Consider the following 17,009-nt stretch of genomic DNA (forward strand, 5'->3'; position numbering starts at 1 on the left):
CACTTGCATGTTTTCGTTTTGTTTCATTCAGACAGCGTCTCACATGTAGCCTTGGCTGGCCTGGAACTAACTATGTACACGAGGCTGGCCTCAAACTCAAGAGATCCGCTTGTCTCTGCCTCCTGAGTGCAGGGATTAAAGGAGCGCGGTAGGTTGTTAGGTTACAATTGCAACCCTAACTCACTTGCGTTTCTTTTGTTTTGTTTTGGTCTTCCAGGGAGGAACTCGCAGTGTCCTTCTGGCTGTTCTGGAACTCACGACGTAGACCAGACTAGCCTCGAACTCACAAATATCCTCCTGCCTCTGCCTCCCAAGTGCTTCACTTGCACATTTAACTCCAGCGCCGTTAGTCCCTACCTCTTTCTCACACTATTCATCCACAATAGTGGAGAGCACGCTTTATTGTTTGGAGGGTGCTAAGAAACTCAGGCTCTTAGGCAAGCACCCTACCACTGAACTACGGCGCCAGCGCCCGAAAGCCTGCTTTCTAATACGGTAGTGGGCACGCTCACCCTTCCTCCCGCGCCTCTCCAGGCCACACGTTCCCGCGCGGGTCTCCGGAGCGCTCGCTCCCACGAGGATCGCCCCCTCCCCTCGCGGGGTCTGGGCTCTGTCTCGCGCTGAAGACACGCCCCCGACACGCCCCCTCGCTTCCATTGGCCGCCGGCATTGTCCGCTCCCTGGCCCGAGCGGTGATTGCGGCTCGCCTGTGTCAGTCCCCGGAGGGAGCGCGGGTGGCGGGGCAGGCCGCGGGACAGCCGCAGGTGGGGCCTGGAGCGGTGGCCGGACAGGGGCAGCCCCGCAGCCCCGCGCGGGAGCCACGATGCCCCGCGGGGACTCGGAGCAGGTGCGCTACTGCGCGCGCTTCTCCTACCTTTGGCTCAAGTTCTCGCTCATCGTCTATTCCACCGTCTTCTGGGTGAGTCGATCGGGATGGAGTCGAAGGACCGGGGGTTGGGGGAGGAGGGTATGGGATGGCCCACGCTCCTTTGAGGGTCCCCACACCCTATCCGGGCTCGGGTCCAGCTTTAACCCCTCCAGGGAGGTCGCCGGGAGTGCGCAACGGCTCCTCTTCCCACTTCCCTGGGAACCGGGATGTTGTGGCGGCCCCAGCTCTACTCGGTTTCAGCCGTCCAGTCCTCAGCTTTAGAGCGGTTGCCCCAGGACGCCACTTTGTCCACCTGTGCTACTGCTCACCTATGAGCACCTATCTGATGGGATTTGGTTGTCAGCCGTGCCCCCTGTTCATCCTTTGGCTGCTCGGTAGGCGCTGGGTACGACGTTGGCCGCGCCCACCACGCCTGCAGGGTGTGACTGCCCCTAAGCGTTGAGAGAGGCCAGCTTTTGTGCTTGTGGCCCTTGCTGTTACTTGCCTGAGCCTTCTGTCCGGCCAACAATGGTTCCCTTGGGCGTCTTGCTTTACTCCTTGATGGGAGGAGGATGCACTGCCTTTTTGTTGGAGTGGGGCATTCCACCGTGTGCCTCCTAGGTCACTGTCTTTACGAGTTCTGGCGTAGATCAAGATAGCAGACTTTGAAGACTGTCCGCACTTACTGAGTAATCTGGAGAAGTTCCTTCATTTCTCTGATCATAGTTTTCTCATCTGTAATTGGAGAGAGTAATTAGTAAACCTTTGGATGGTTTTGAAAATAAAATGGAAGTAGTCCAAGATGAAATCATAGATAGCTCAAAAATGGGAGATAATAACATTATTTTTGTTGTTGTTGTTGTTTTGAGACAGGGTCTCTCTATGTGCCTACCTCTGTCACCCAAGTGCAGGGATTAAAGTCATGTGTAACAACATGTAGCCGTTATTATTGTTGTTGTCTTACTGTAGCTCAGTCTGGCTGGTAATGATGGTGGTAGTGGGGTGTGTGTGTGTGTATGTATGTGTGTGTGCGCGCGCACATGTGCACCCATGCACTCTCTTTCTTTCTTTCTCTCTTTCTTTTTAGACAGGGTCTTATGCATTTCTGGCTGGCCTAGAACTCACTATATAGTTCAGGATAATCTTGAACTCAGTCTTCTTGCCTTAGCCTCCCACATATTGGAATTACAATTGCAAGACACCATGTCTGGCACCATCAATATTATTATGAGCAAGGAATCTAGACATGAATGGTATAAGCAACCCCATGGGATTTTCTTTTTCTTTTGGATAGGGTCTCATGTTGTCTAGACTGGTCCCAAACTCTCTGTGTAGCCGACAATCACCTTGAATTCCTGATCCTCCTGTTTCTTCCACACTGGGTACTGGGATCACAGGTGTATGCCACCACCCCTGGCTTATTTGGGCACTTTAGAATAACCGGACCTCAGTCTAGACATGAGGCTATCTGTCCACAGGCTGGCTCAACTCTTGGCCCCCGCCACCAGTGTATACTTAGATAGTTTTGTTTGGAGATACCAGAGGGTCCTCCCTCCTCTCTTCCCTCCCTCCCTGTTCTTTCTCTCTCTGTGTCTTTCTTCTCCTCCTCTTCCTCAGCTTCCCATTGCATCTCTTCTGTCAGCAGGAGCCGCTGGGCCGGCCATCAAGGCTGACTTTGAATGGAACCCCTTTGTGAGGCCACCCTGCTCCAGCCAGCAGATCTCGATTCTGATCCTGCTGTATCTCTGACTCACTGGCATATCATAGGCAAATGCTGTCTCTGTTTCGGGTCTCAGAACTGTTCATTCTAGTCTGTGGCTAGCTTCCAGCCGAGTTCTCTGACTCCAGGTACCCCGAAAGAAAGATATGCAGCATCGCTAGGGCCCCAAAGGTGGAGGGGACAGTGGAGATGGAGACACGGAATCTAAGTTGCAGGGAGGTTGAAGGTGGGGGTAGATGAATCGAATTAGAATTCAGTGATTCTCACCCCAAGTTGCATGAGAATGAAGTCTGTGGTTGCCAACACTACAGATCCTTGTGCCGGGGCACAAGTGTTTATTACACTCGTACCTCGGCTCCTCCCACCACTCAGTGTGCAGTCAGGGCTGAAAACAGCCAGCACTGGAGAACACGGGTGGTCCCTCTCAGTCTCGCCTGCCTATAAATCAGATAAAAGGAAAGACTACAGTAAAGGGTGGGAAGGCAGGGGTCCCAGTCCCTCTTCCTCCTCCTCTTCAGTGTGTGAGCCCTGGCCCAGTCTCGTCATGCCTTCCTTTCTTCATCTGTAATATAAAAATGTGTTACACCTGCCTTGCACCTTGTAGCATCCCTTTTAGGGCTAGCCATGAGGGAGTGAACGAGGAAAGGGCTATGTGAAGAGAAACTGTGGTGGACTTCACAACGCTCAGGAAGGCGTGAGGCCAGAAGATCCCAAGTTCAAAGCCCACTGAAGCTACAGAGCAAGTTTAAGGGCAGCCTGGGCAACTTAGTGAGACTGTCTGAAAATAAAACGTGAGAAAAGGACTGGGGGTGTGGCTCAGTGGTAGGGAATCTGCGTAGCACATGGAAGGCTCTGGGTTCAATCCCCAGCACTGCAGAAACACCCCCCCCCCCCGAAACCTCACCAAAACCGAAGGTAGACACAGTTACATGAAAGCAAATGAACCTGCAAGGTCAGAGTCATTGCCCCTTGCAGCCCCCGGAGACACCCGCATGGGTTCTTGCTTTGCTTTTCTTGAGGCTGAAGAGGACCCAGAACTTGGAACTTTTCCTCTTTAGCCAACTGAGCTTGCTGTACTCCCATCCCTGGCAATATTTCTACTTAAAAATATCTCCCTACCCAGGCCAAGAGCTCAGCTGCGGGGCAAGGCTGCTGGCTGGGGTGGCTCCAGGTGCCAGAATGTGACTGCAGGGTGGTGCGACTGCAGGTTAAGTAATTTGTCCGGATTGAGTTTACTGCTAATTGGAAAGCATTTATGGAAAAACCCATTATCTCGATGATGCCATCTCCTGCCTCACCCCTGGCAAGAGGATGAGTGGGGGCAAGGGTTACTCACTTTATAAACCAGAAGTGTAAGTGCTCGCATCTCTGTCTATAAAGAGGGAGGCAGTGGTGATGCACGGCTTTAATCCCAGGACTCAGGAGGTAGAAGCAGATGGATCTCTGTGAGTGTGAGGCCGGCCTGGTCTACAGAGCGACTTCCGTGACAGCCAGAGCTGTTACACAGAGAAACCCAGTCTCAAAACAAACTAACAAAAACCCCCAACAAAACAAACAAGCAAAAAAACAAACAAAAACAAGGTGCCTGACCCCTAAGTCCTTTTCAAAATAGGACTTATTTATTTTTATTTTGTGAATAATTATCTTATCTGCATGGAGGTTTGTGCACTACTGTGTGCCTGGGGCCCACAGAGGCCAGAAGAGCATGTCAGATGCCCATAATTAGAGTTACAGATGGTTATGAGCTGCCAGGTGGACTCTGGGAATCAAACCCAGGTCCTCTGGAAGAGCAGTCAGTGCTCTTATGAATCCTTAATCTTCCTGTGTTTACCTTGAAAATCCTGGGATTGCAGGCATGAATCACCATGCCCAGCTTGTAAATGCTTGTCTATAAAAATGATCATTGACAGAAAATGCATGCAACCATGCACTGATTAAAAGTAAAAAGGGAGGGTGTCTTAGGGTTCTCATTGCTGTGGTGGGGGACACCGTGGCCACAGCAACTCTTACAAAGAAAACATTTAATTGAGGTGACTCGCTAACAGTTTTAGAGGTTCAGTCCATTATCATCATGAAAGGGAGCATGGCGGTGTGCAGGCAGATGTGGTACTGGAGCTGAGAGTCCTACATCTTGCCGGCAACAGGAAACGGACTGAGACACTGGGCAGTATCCTGAGCATAGGAAACCTCAAATCCTGCCCCCACAGTGACACACGTCCTCCAACAAGGCCGTACCCACTCCAACAAAGACACACCTCCTAATAGTGCCACTCCCTATGAGATTATGAGGGCCAGTTCCATTCAAACTATCACAGAGGGACAGGGAGATGGCTCAGCCTGACGTCCTGAGTTTGGTCTCTGGAGCTCACTTAAAGGTAGAAGGAGAAAGTCCACAGAGTTGTTCCCTAGCCTCACATATGCCCCGTGATCCGGGTACCCACACAAATAGAAGAGGAGTGGGTTTTTTTGTCTTAAAAATAAAAAATGAAGCAGCTGGCCAGTGGCAGCCAGCTGTCCCCTCCTGGTTTGTCTTAAACAGAGGAGACCTCTGCTACAGGTTTATAGTAATTTTTCTTTCCTGAGGTATCCGAGGCAAAGGGTGACCGGGGCACAAATATGCATATGCAGAGTATAATATTTATTTATATAAGTATACACACATTATTTATGTATACATCTCACACTGCATAGAGAACTGGGGGGGGGATGTCTCCTCACCTTTTCATTTAACGCTTTTGGGTTTTTTGGGGGGAGATGGGGCGAAGATCTCAGCTATCCCGGACTGGCATGGGATTCACAAAGTACTGGAGGATGACTTTGAACTTCTTCCTGATCCTCCTGGGTGCTAGAAGTACAGGTGTGCACCACCACACCCAGCTTATATGATGCTAACAATTGAACCCAGGGCTTTGCGTGTGCTACCGACCGAACCAAATCACCAGGACTTTGCTCAAAGTAAGATCTTTGTAAATTTCAGTTAACTGCCACGGTCCGCCTCTGTCTTATTTTTTATCATGTGTGTTGTGGTATGTGTGGTTATGCATTGTAGGCACCCCATCTTGCATTTTGCAGGTCAGAGGACAACTTTATGGAGTTGGTTCTTTCCTTCTATCTTTTCTGGGGCTCAGATTCAGATTGTTGGAGTTGTGAAGCAAGAGATTTTACCCACTGAACCATCTCATGAGACCGAAGGGGATGCCTCTTTCTGTTTGATGGTCTTAGAGACTTCACTCTAGGCTGTGCCAAAGTTTATTTAATCTGGCTAAAGCTGGGGAATTCTGTGGTTGTTTCCAGTCTGTTGTTGCTGTGGGTAATACGGGGGCAACTGTATTTAAGTTTGCATATGTGTGTGTATGGTAATTTTCGACTCTGTATTTAAGTTTGAATATGTTTGTATATGGGGTAATTTTCAGGAGAATTGCTGGGGTGAAGGGCGTGTGGATGCGTGTCTCGGTACGGAAATATATACGCATGTGTGCTTCTGTTCTTTCACAAAAGCTAGCTGTATGCCTGTAGTCAATGCTTCCCAGTAAGAAAGAACAGCCGAAGCCAGGAGTCCCCTCCTGCCCTCTTCAGTCACCACACCTTATACTGCCGCAGTCATTTCTAGAACTTAGCGAGAGCCTTGGAGAGCAGCAACGCTGATCTGCTTGGGCACTGGCAGATTTCCTCCCTCTTTTCGCCCTTCCCTCTTGCACTCTGCCATCGAACTAGACCTGCAGCCCTTCAATTCTGATGCTATTAAATTGCCCTGTATGGAAACAATGTTAATTATAATGTTATTTACTTATATTTTTTCCTCTTTGTATTTTCTTGAGACAGGGCTATCTTCTGTAGCCCAGACTACCCTTGAACTCAGGACAATCTTTGGGCCTCTCATCCTCCCGAGTGCTAGTATTATAGACATGTATCACCATGCCTAGTTTAAACTGGCTTACTAACTAACTAATTAATTTAGAGACAGGGTCTCATTGTGTAGTCCTTGATGGCCTGGCTGAAGACTAGACTGGCCTTGAACTCACAGATCCTCTTACCTCTCCCTCTTCCCAAGTGCCAGGATTTTTTTTTTTTTTGTGCCCAATTTTATTTATGTCTTGAGATAGGATCCTATGTAGTTGTCCAGACTGGTCTTGCTGTAGTCCCAGCTGACCCTGAAGCTGCTCTGAATCTTAAACTCTGGATCCTCCTGCCTCCACCACCAGAGTGCTGGCGTCACAGGCACGCACCACCTCACCAGCCTTCGATTTATTTTAAAAGAAGACGTTTCTATGACTACTACCAGTGGGAAACCAGTATCCCATCACAAAAGCAGACAACAATAAAGGCACATAGTTCAGGGAAACAGGGGACAAGGTTACAGCATCCTGGCTTGATGTGGTGGCTGTTGAGGGTCAGGACCTCCATGCTCCCTCCATGATCAAAGGCAGGTTCAAAAGTGCCCGCGGTCTGAGGGTGCATGTGCTAAACTAAGATCCTAAGCCACCTATCCTGGTGCCCCTGGCTCACAATGAGGGTGCTTCTTGAACGGATGTGTTCAGGATCACCCCTGCGGAGCTGGCCTGAGCTCCCAGGTTTCTCCTCGCCATCTCCCCAAGCTATCACCGTGAGTCTCATCCAGAGGCTCCTCTTCCATATGGAGGGTGAATTATTGTAACACGTGTGCCCCGAGACCACAGGGGCCACACCTCTAATTTTAGCTTTGCCCATAATGTCCTGAAGATCCTTTTACACACTGCCTTTTCTCGCTGGGCTTTGGGCTCTGGGAGGTCACAGGTGTGACTCTGCATGGTGGGTTAGGGCTGAGCGTGCAGGAGGAGGAGGAGAGCGTAGCGCGAGAGTGAGGAAGTTTCACCGATGTCCCCAAGGCCAGGATTGAACCAGACCGAGGCTAGAGCTGAGCCTGGCAGCTGTGCGTGAAACCCTGCTGTTGGTCAGCGTTCGAGGCTTTGAACTTGAAGCGGGCTAAGTCACTGGCTGTCTAGAAAGCCAAGCCTGTTGGGTTTCCACTGGGGTCAGGGAGTTTGTGTGGTGTCGCTGAGGAATCAGGAAGAGAAGAACACGCTGTGGAGGTGGCAAATGGAGAGGATGGGTGGCAAGCGTCATGAGTGCTGGAGGAAATAGGAACAAATTACCTTCTTTAAGGATGGGCCAGTCTGCCAAGGCATACCTCTGATTCTTTTTCGTTTTAAAAGTTTATGTATTTGTTTATGGTGTGTGTGTGTGTGTGTGTGTACCTGCGTGAGTTATGCCCACGGCCTGTGTGTATATATATGTCTGAGGGGGCCAGAGAAGGTGTTAGAGTCGTTGAAATTAGAGTTCCAGGCAGTTGTGAATTGTCCAATATGGGTGCTGGGAACAACCAGGGAGTAGCAAATACTCTTAACCACTGAGCCATCTTTCCAGCCCCCTTTCTTTCCCTTTTCTTTTCTTGACAAGGTCTCATATAGTTCAGGTTTCAAAGTCCTAATGTAGCTGAGGGTGGCCTTGAACTTCTGATCCTCCTGCCTCCACTTCATAAGTACTCACATTACAAGCATGCACCCCAATGCCCAGTTTTCTCTGTGGTGCTTGGGATGGAGTCCAGGGAGGGCCTTGTGTACACCGAGTAAAAGTTTTATCACTCGAACTGGATCCCCACTCTACAGCATTTGGATTCTTTTGCTTTGCCGTCTTTGAGCGTGAACTCTGCACCCGACTACACCTCTGCAGACTTCCCTGGGCTCCTGTTGCTTTATCTGCAAAGTGGATATTAGAACAGAGCACGCCCAGAGCGGGCCGAGAGTAAGTGGACTGATATGTAAACGAGCAGGGAGCCGGGCCTGGCACCGCAAACACTCCACTCCTTATACACACAGGGCACTGCCTCGCACACTCCTGCCCAGCATGCTCCTCCTTCCTCTTCCCTGCCAGGTGCTTGACAGCCACCCTGGGAGAACAAGAAGGATCCAGAAGAAATCAGAGCCTGGAGTGAAGGGGGGGGGGGCTGCTTCAGAACGCTCTGCCAGACCAAGGAATAGGTGCCCGCCTACCACCTTCATACCCTCCCCACCCTCCCAGTTCCTGTAGCTCAGGTCTCCAGGGTAAGAGTGGGAGGTGGCCTCTCGGGAAGGAGTCACCCTCCTCCCACTGTGATGTCGGTGAAGTCAGACTGAAAGCAAAGTGGTTTCTGACAGGTTTTCATTGCTGTCTGAGACAGTATATCTAGCCCAGGCTGGTCTGGGAGTCTCTATGTATCTGGAGCTCCCGGGGATATCCTTGCCTCAGCCTGCAGAGTGCTTCCGGTGTGCACTTCCAGTCTCTTGCAGGTTTTTATCTTGAAAAGAGCTCTGTTTTTGAGAAAATCATACCTGATTTTTTTTTAAATCAAGCAATTTAGAAACACATGATGAAGACAACAGTTTACCTTTGACCTCTGTCACGTTACCATATAGTATCTGTCTAGACATCTTGTACATAGGTAGATATTTTACTTCCTTAATTTTTTTTTCTCCGTGGTTCTTTGGGCAGGGCCAGTTTCACGGTCCAGGAAGGTGCTTAGTAAACATAGTGAAACCCCAGCAGGAAGCCAGTGGCCTTCACCTTGGAGAAGCGTGCTATGCTTAGTGGGTAGTGGGGGGATGGCCCACAGCCTGGGGGGCCTGGGTCTCCCTCAGCAGGAGTCAGGGTGAGGCAGGATTTTTCGCCCTCTAGCCCCCCCCCCCCCCCCCCCCCCCCAAAGAGCATCAGTGATACACCTGCCTCCCCCCACCCCAACCTCACCCCCCCCCCCCCCCCCCCCCCCCAGTTGCACAAAAGAGCAGCAAAGGCTCCGGGATTTTACACAAAACCCCTCTTCTTCCTGCAGAGGAGTGGCTACCTCAACCTGTAGGACCCTACCTAGCACCTGTGGCTTTTGGCTCTGAAGAAGCAGGCAGAGCCAGCCACTGGTTCCCTGTCTTCTCTGTAGGTGACTCACAGGGACACCCAGGGGTGGAGCTCAGAGGAAACCAGATAAGGGACTGGTCTTGACATTCCTGTGCCAGTTTGCTCCACCTGAGGCAGAGCTATCTTCCGGGTGAGCTAGGTCACAGGGCATCGGGAAGAGGCTTTCCCAGAGGGAACTTTGGTCTCCTGCTGGTTTGGGATGACACTTTGGTTGTGGGAAGGAGACTCTAGGCTAGACCAGTTAGCTGTTCCTTCTAGGGGTAAGTCAGAGTGGTACAGCAATTCATTCTGTCAACAACTAATTGACACCTCTTGTATGCCAGGCACTGATAGTACAAGAAACAACTGACCAAGAAAGACTTTCGGACAGACCCTAAGTGGATATACTTACTGGGACAGGGGGTGGGAATCGGGGAGTCAGTGGGAAGGGCGAGCAGTCCCACTTTAGATGGTGTGATCAAGGAAGGTCTTAGCCAGCCAGGATCTGCCATTTCAGCCAAGACTGCAAGTGACTAGGGACAGCCAGTGGAGGGCATCCCAGGCAGGCAGGGTAATAGTGTAAAGGTCCCCCGAGGCAGGCAAGCCAGGCAAGCCAAGGCCACCGCTGGCGCAGAAGGATCCTAGAAGAAGTCAGAGTGGGTCAAGAGGGTGACAGGGACTTGACTGTATATGGAATTTAGGGTCAGAGTCACTGAGAGGGGGAGGATTCTTTGTCAGGATGGGTGGCAGGGGCATCCAGGGAGACTTAGATCAAGGTCAGCTTTTCTGTGTGACCTGGGAAAAGAACCACCCCGCTGTGGCCCCTCATCCATGGACAGGCCTCAGGGCTTCGAGATTTGAGAGGCTCCTGTAAAATGAAGGCCTCAAGAGCTCCAGGAATGCTTACGCCCTTTGCCTAGCTCAGAGAGAGCTGGGGGAGGACCCCTGGAGTTGGTTGTGTTGGAGAAGGCGACTTTCTGTCTTCTAGAACTGGTGGTGTGGGTGTGGCCTCTAGCTGAGAGGTCCAGCCTGACAGGGGATACAGGCTATAGGAGCCTGGCCCGTCCTGCGTGTATTACTTACCTTCCATCCAACATGTCAAACCATCCAACAAAAGCAATTTTTATAGAAGCAAAGGAGTTCGAGGGTGTAGCCCATCTTGGCAGGAGCTGAAGGCAGCGGGTCACATGACAGCCGCAGCCAGGAAGGAGGAGAGCAATGGATGCTGGTGCTCAGCTCTCTCTCTCTCTCCATTTCACTCAGCCTTGGGCAGCGAAGGGGATGCTGTTGCTCACAGTAGGCAGACGGGTCCCACCTCAGTTAAGTCAGTCTAGAAACTTCCTCACAGACACGACTGGCGGTTTGTCTCCTAGGTGATTCTAGACCCTGGCACGTTGAGAGTCAGTGTTAGCTATCTCACTGCCCCTTAGTCCCTGAGCCTCACCGTGTGCCAGCAGGGACAGCGGGTCACACAAGGGGCATGTGAGTCAGGCTGTGTGAAGAGTACTCCGCCAGGCTCTGATAGCTGGCCCTGGAACCTAGAGAAATGGGCACGGTGTTTCTGGGGGTCCAGGACAGGGTCAGCACGGACCTGGAGTGTCAGACAGGTAGCTGCCAACATGGTACACTGTTGTGGGGTATTCGTACACTGTGTGAAGGTGTATTGCTGTGATTGGTGTAATGAAAAGCTGGCCAGCCAATAGCTAGGCAGGACGTACAGGTGGGCTTTCCAGGGAGAGAAAGGAAGAGGAGGAGGAAGCTAGGCACACAGGAGACACTGAGAGGATACAAGGGGTGCAAGATGGAAGAAAGGTAGCACCACACGATAGAACGTAAATTAATATAAATGGGTTAATTAAGTTATAAGAGCTAGTTAGGAACAAGCCTAAGCTATAGGCTGAGCTTCCATAATTAGTAAGAAGTCTCTGTGTCATTATTTGGGAGCTGCCTGGAGGGACAGAAAAAGAGTCAATATGGTACCCATGTACCATTCTATGCTAGTGCTACGGGAGTCCTTAGGGATGAAGGGCTTGTAGGGCTGGGAAGCCTGGAGAAAGGGTCCGGGTGTGAGCTTGGGAGGGATAGTGTATGAAAAGGCATTGCCCACCCGTGCTTCACCGCTGTGAAAGGCAATAGATCCCCCTTTCAATAGACAAGGTGCCCTGCAGCACGGCTAAGATGCGAAGGGAGGAGGGAGAGCTCACTCAGCTCTGCTAGGGGCTAGGTTAGAATGAGGAAGAGAGTCTGTTTAGCTATGTGACCAGAGACAAGTTGGGGACAAGTCTCTGTCTTGATGTTTGTTTTTCCTTTCCTTCCTATCTATCTAATCTATCTATCTATCTATCTATCTATCTATCTATCTATCTAATCTATCTATCTAACTAATCTATCTATCTATCTATCTATCTATCTATCTATCTATCTATCTATCTATCGTATCTTTATTTAGGCACAGCTATCCTGGAACTCACTCTGTAGACCAGGCTGGCCTTAAACTCACAGAGATCACCTTGCCTCTGCCTCTCAAGGGCTGGGATTAAAGGAGTGTGTCACTATGTTTGGCTCCTTTCTGTCTTTAACATTTTTTTTTTTAAAACGTCGCTATTGTGTGTGTGCCACCATGCAATGTGGAGGTCAGAGGACAGCCTTGCAGATCCAGTTCTTGTCTTCCTCCTTTATGTGGGTTCTGAGGATCAAACCCAGGCCAGACTGGCCTGGCAAGTACCTTTAGCTGCTGAGCCACCTTGCTAGCCAAAGAACTTAGATTTTATTTCCCATTGAAAGGAGGTAATTATTGCCTCAGGGTGGTGGTGGCATGGATAGGGTGACCCCCCCACAGGATGTATGGTCAATGACCATGATTCTCACTAGATACCATGACTGCAGCCCCCTAAACTTTTCTTCACTTCTCTGGGTTCTTGGACCAACCATGTAAGCTGGATAGGAACGGGAAGGTACCCGTTTTACACACAGGAAGACTGTGGCCTGAGAGGAGGAAGTAAGTGACTTGTTTGTAGCTATCTTTTTATATCTGTCTCTGAGACGAGAGCTTTTTCATCGAGAAAACAATGCCCACTGTGTGTTTCCTTTTTCCCCCAGAAGGGACTTTCTCACCAAGAGACATATGTGTGTCTTGACTGGGCTCTGGGAGTAGAAGGAAAACAGCCTTGGCAGAGGGAGTCTGTTTTTCCGTGCAGGAGCTGTTCCACTTCCTGCCCAGGCCAGCTGCGTGTGCGCTCCGGAATGGGTGCTCCATGTGTCTTCCAGGATGGTCACATGGCCCGTCTTTGCTGCTTCCTGGCCTTCGCCGAGGGTCAGTGCTTCAGACTCTCCAGCTATGCCAGGTGCAGCGGGAAGCCCTCACCCATGGCTGGTCAGAGTCACATCTGACTCACCCGCCGTGTGCCCTGGTGCTGTGCCAGGACCTCTGTGAGCCTAAGAACGGTGTGGCGGTGGCAGTCTGCTGGGCGCAGTGGAGTGGGCTGCTGGCTTCTCAGACCAGGTCACTTACCAAGGTCAGAAGTCGGGACCTTCTCCTGGCTAGAGACCTCCCGCCCTTAGAGGTTTCACAGACCCACACAGCCACACCCATCGTCAGAGTTGCTGACTCAGTGGATCTGGGGTGCCAACAGGTTGGGTCCTGTCACTTCCAGTTAAGGCCACATTCATAGTCACAGGTTCCAGGGCATGAGGTCAACTTCTCTAGGTGATTTTTTTCCCTTTTTGGTATTTTTGCGACAGTATTCTTTCTGTAGCCCAGGCTAGCCTTAACATTGTGGGACGCCACCTCCCTTGTATTGGGATTACAGGTATGCTCCATCTTTGCTTCCAGGTGATTCCGATCCTGCCTACCTCACGTCTCTAGCTCACTTCTCTGCTTGGTTCTGACTCAGCCTTTGGCCTGGGGCCACTGCTCTGGGCTCAGCCTTGTGACGAGCCGCTGCGGGTGAACTTGGCAGCACAGAGACAGCTGTGGACTTGGGTGACTCAGGTGGGGCCAGTGGAGGTCAGGAGCCCTGATGTCTGGAAGGACATTTGTCAGAATTGGGCTTGGGGACCCAAAGGAGTAGCCACAGTCACGGTCACTCAACTCTTAACACTCCCTGGGCGATGTGTGCGTAAATTTTCATTGGACCAGACCAGCCAAGGACCTGTTTCTGTTTCTGGCTTTCTGACTGGTTCTTTCTTCCTTTTTTAAAAAACAGGGTCTCATGTAGCCCAGGCTACCCTGAGATCTGCTTTGTGACTGAGGATGATCTTGAACTCCTGACCCTCTTGCTTGCACTTCCTGAGTATTGGGATCTAAGTGTGCATCACTATGCCTATTTGTTGGGTGCTAGGGTTGGAACCCAGGGCATCTTACACGCTAGGCAAGTGCTCGCCCAATGCAGCTCTGTCCTCAGCCCCTAAGCTTGATCGTTTGCAGCCAGGAAATCCCCGTGCTGCTTCTGCTCAGGTGGCATCCTCCTCCATTGTCGTTGTGCGGCTAACAATGAGGAGCTCTTCCGCCCGCTGCTCCCAGCTCAGCCGCTTTCTAGACGGGTTTGCACGTGCGGCCCTCCGGGAGCAGATGTTTGTCCCTGCCCTGTTCCTGTGAAGAGGAGTCCGGGAGGCTGGCGGGGTACTGACTGCCTGGCCTGCTGCAGGTGGAAGCTTTTGTTCTTCAGGGGACACTTCTTTCTTCGAGGTGGCCCTGGCGGGTGGGCCACTCCTTCAGCTTGGTTGCTCAGTCACTCATCACACACTTTTTTTTTTTTTTTTTTTTGACATTTGGGAGTCTTGGAGTCCTCTGGAAGCTCGGCTGGAAGAAGCTGGGTGCTGGAATACGAGTGGTAGCCCCCTGGAGACAGGGGTTGCAGCCCCACCAGGGAGGCGCACTGACCCCAGTCCAGTGTGGGAGAGAAAGGAGCCAGCAGAGCCCAACTGACAGAGTACCCTAGCTGAGTCCCGGCAGGCTCTCCAGAGTTGCTGAGTTGCAGGAAGCAGACTCGGAGCCAGTTTTACTGGCTTTTACAGAAAATGGTTTTCTCGTTTTACTTTTTTTTTTTTTTTTTTTAAAGAGGATATGCCAGGGCGTGAGAACTCATGTTCCTGGGGAGGAAGGATAGCCTTCAGTGGAGACAGTTGGGCCTGGGAGTAGGGAGAACTGGTCACAGCTGCTGACCAGTGGTTAATTCACTGTGTGACCTTGTGGGAGTGGTTACTGTACCTCTCTTGACCTCAAATGAGGGGGTTGGGCTAGATAGGTCTGTCTGCTTACTGCTAGTGGCTGCACCGCGGTGTTCGGTGAGGTGGTCCATGTGTATGAAGTGTGGTGTGCAGTAAAGAAGATAATCAAAGCTGAGAGGTAATTAAAGCGGAGAGGTAGTAGTGTGTGCCTTTTACCCCAGCACTCGGGAGGCAGAAGCGGGCAGATCTCTGTGAGTTCGAGGTCAGCGTGGTCTACAGAGTGAGTTCCAGGACAGCCAGGTCTACACAGAGAAACTCTGCTTTGAAAAACCAAAATGAACAATAAAAATGAAATTAATAAGGGGCTGGAGAGATGGTTCAGTGGGTAAGGGCACTTGCTGCTCTTCTAGAGGACCCAGGTTTGGTTCCCAGCATCTACACTGGGTGGCTCCCCACAGCCTTAACATACATTCAGGCACATACACATCAAACAAATCTCTCTCTCTCTCTCTCTCTCTCTCTCTCTCTCTCTCTCAAGAAAAGAACTAAGTACCTTGAGTCTTTGGTTTCATAGGTGTTGGTTGGGTTAGGGAAGGGACCGTTCAGAAGAGAGGTGGGTCATGCCTGTGATCCTAGTGCTCTGGAAGCTGGGGAGGCAGGATTACCAATTCAGCCTGCCTCAGAGAGAAAGGCCCTGTCTCAAAACAAACATAAAACAAAGCAATAATAGCAACAAGTGCACACACACACACATAAATATAGCCAATCAGTAAGTACAAGCAGCTGGCCCATGTGGACGCGATAGGAGACCGGCTGGACTTGGGATACATGGTAGTGACTGCCTTTGGCTCTTCTCTGGGGACTGTGCCACCTTTGCTCAGAGTCCCACTTTGTGTTTGCATTTTCAGCTCGCTCTAATTTCCTTAGAGCTCAGAGCGGAAGAGGAAGGATTTAAGGTACCAGGCCATCCCCTCTCAATTCCCATTCCCCAACCCTTTGCCTTCCTGCAAATATCCTTCCCTGGCTCCCCTAAAGCCTTAGTGCCTTGTTTTCCAGCCCGATGTGTAATAGGGAGGTTCCCGTGATAGCCTGTACTCAGCTCCAATTGGTGAAGTCTTCAGTTTGGCCATTAATTCAGACCAGAAGAGGCCACCCACCTCCGGTTCCTGGCTGGTACTCCTGACACTTCCCTGCCAGTGCTAGTATGTTCTGGGGCATGCGGCCTGCGAGAGACTTCCTGGAGAGCATGGGGCAAGGGCCTTGCTTTCCTTCTTAATGTTTTACTGTAAAATAATCAAACTTATGCGTAAGGTGACAGAATGCTGTAGTATATAGCTTGAACCACCACCCAGAGGCAGGAATTTTGACATTTGACCATTACAGAAAAAGTTGTACATACCACGACAAATCATTCCAAGTATACCAGGACGTACAAGGCCTCTCTATGTAGTCCCGACTGTCCTGGAAATTGCTATGTAGACCAGGCTAGCTTCAGACTCACAGAGATCCTCCTGCCTCTGCTTCCCGAGTGCTTGGAGTAAAGGCGTGCACCTCTACACCTGACCGCAAGGATGTATTTTAAACTGTTCTTGGGTCTAAGCACACCATTCCAGCTTCATATTAAAAAGTGCTCCAATTGTGTCTAAAATGTTTCTAAGACATTAAAAAAAGAAAAAACTCAGAAGCCAGCATCACAGTCCTGAGCTGCTACTGGTGTCCCTTTGACCGAAGGGTCACAGAGCACCTGGAAACAGCCCTTGAGATCATCTCTGTGCACATTCAGAGCCTCTGACCTCTGCTCCGAGTAACAGGCACGCTTTGCCATGGCTCTGAGTCACCATCCTTGATGAGCTATAAGTTGTAAGGCATGGGCACCTGCTTGGATGCTCATCCAGGGTGGCGTGGGCCCTCTCTTCACCCAAATGCCCCCTTCCCTGGCTATAATAGCTAATTGGCTCCTCCAACTGTGACTTTTAAGCAAGCTCCTTAGCTTGTCACATTGAGAATAGAGTAGGGTGCAGAGTGAGGCCTCTCAGGAGCACATTGAGTCGCCCGGGTGATGTTCCCCCTGTCCACTCCCAGCGCCAGGCACACGGTGGTGGTTGATGGCTGTGGAATAGGATTTGTCTTTGTTACTTTTTGTCTTAGGGTTTATTATTGCTATGAAGAGACACCGTGACCGCGACAACTCTTATAAAGAAAATATTTAATTGAGGGTGGCTCGCTTACAGTTTCAGAGGCTCAGTCCGTTGTCAACATGATGGGGAGCGTGGCGACATGCAGATAGACATGATGCTGGAGAAATAGCCAAGTGTCCTACATCTTGCAGGCAACAGGAAGTCGACTGAC

General features: G+C 50.7%; 1 protein-coding gene across 1 annotated transcript in view; it reads left to right on the forward strand.

Annotated features, from left to right (window-relative positions):
- The first annotated feature begins 699 nt into the window (after positions 1-699).
- Tspan15 (tetraspanin 15) overlaps positions 700-17,009 on the forward strand; it is a 41,284-nt gene continuing 24,974 nt past the window's right edge. Inside the window, exon 1 of the mRNA XM_050141935.1 lies at positions 700-919. Coding sequence (XP_049997892.1) covers positions 824-919 — 96 coding nt within the window. The 5' untranslated portion in view covers positions 700-823. The remainder of the gene's footprint in view (positions 920-17,009) is intronic.

The sequence above is a fragment of the Alexandromys fortis genome, unplaced genomic scaffold, assembly GCF_014885135.2.
Source record: "Alexandromys fortis isolate MF-2015 unplaced genomic scaffold, M_Fortis_MF-2015_v1.1 scaffold_9, whole genome shotgun sequence".
Taxonomy (NCBI): domain Eukaryota; kingdom Metazoa; phylum Chordata; class Mammalia; order Rodentia; family Cricetidae; genus Alexandromys; species Alexandromys fortis.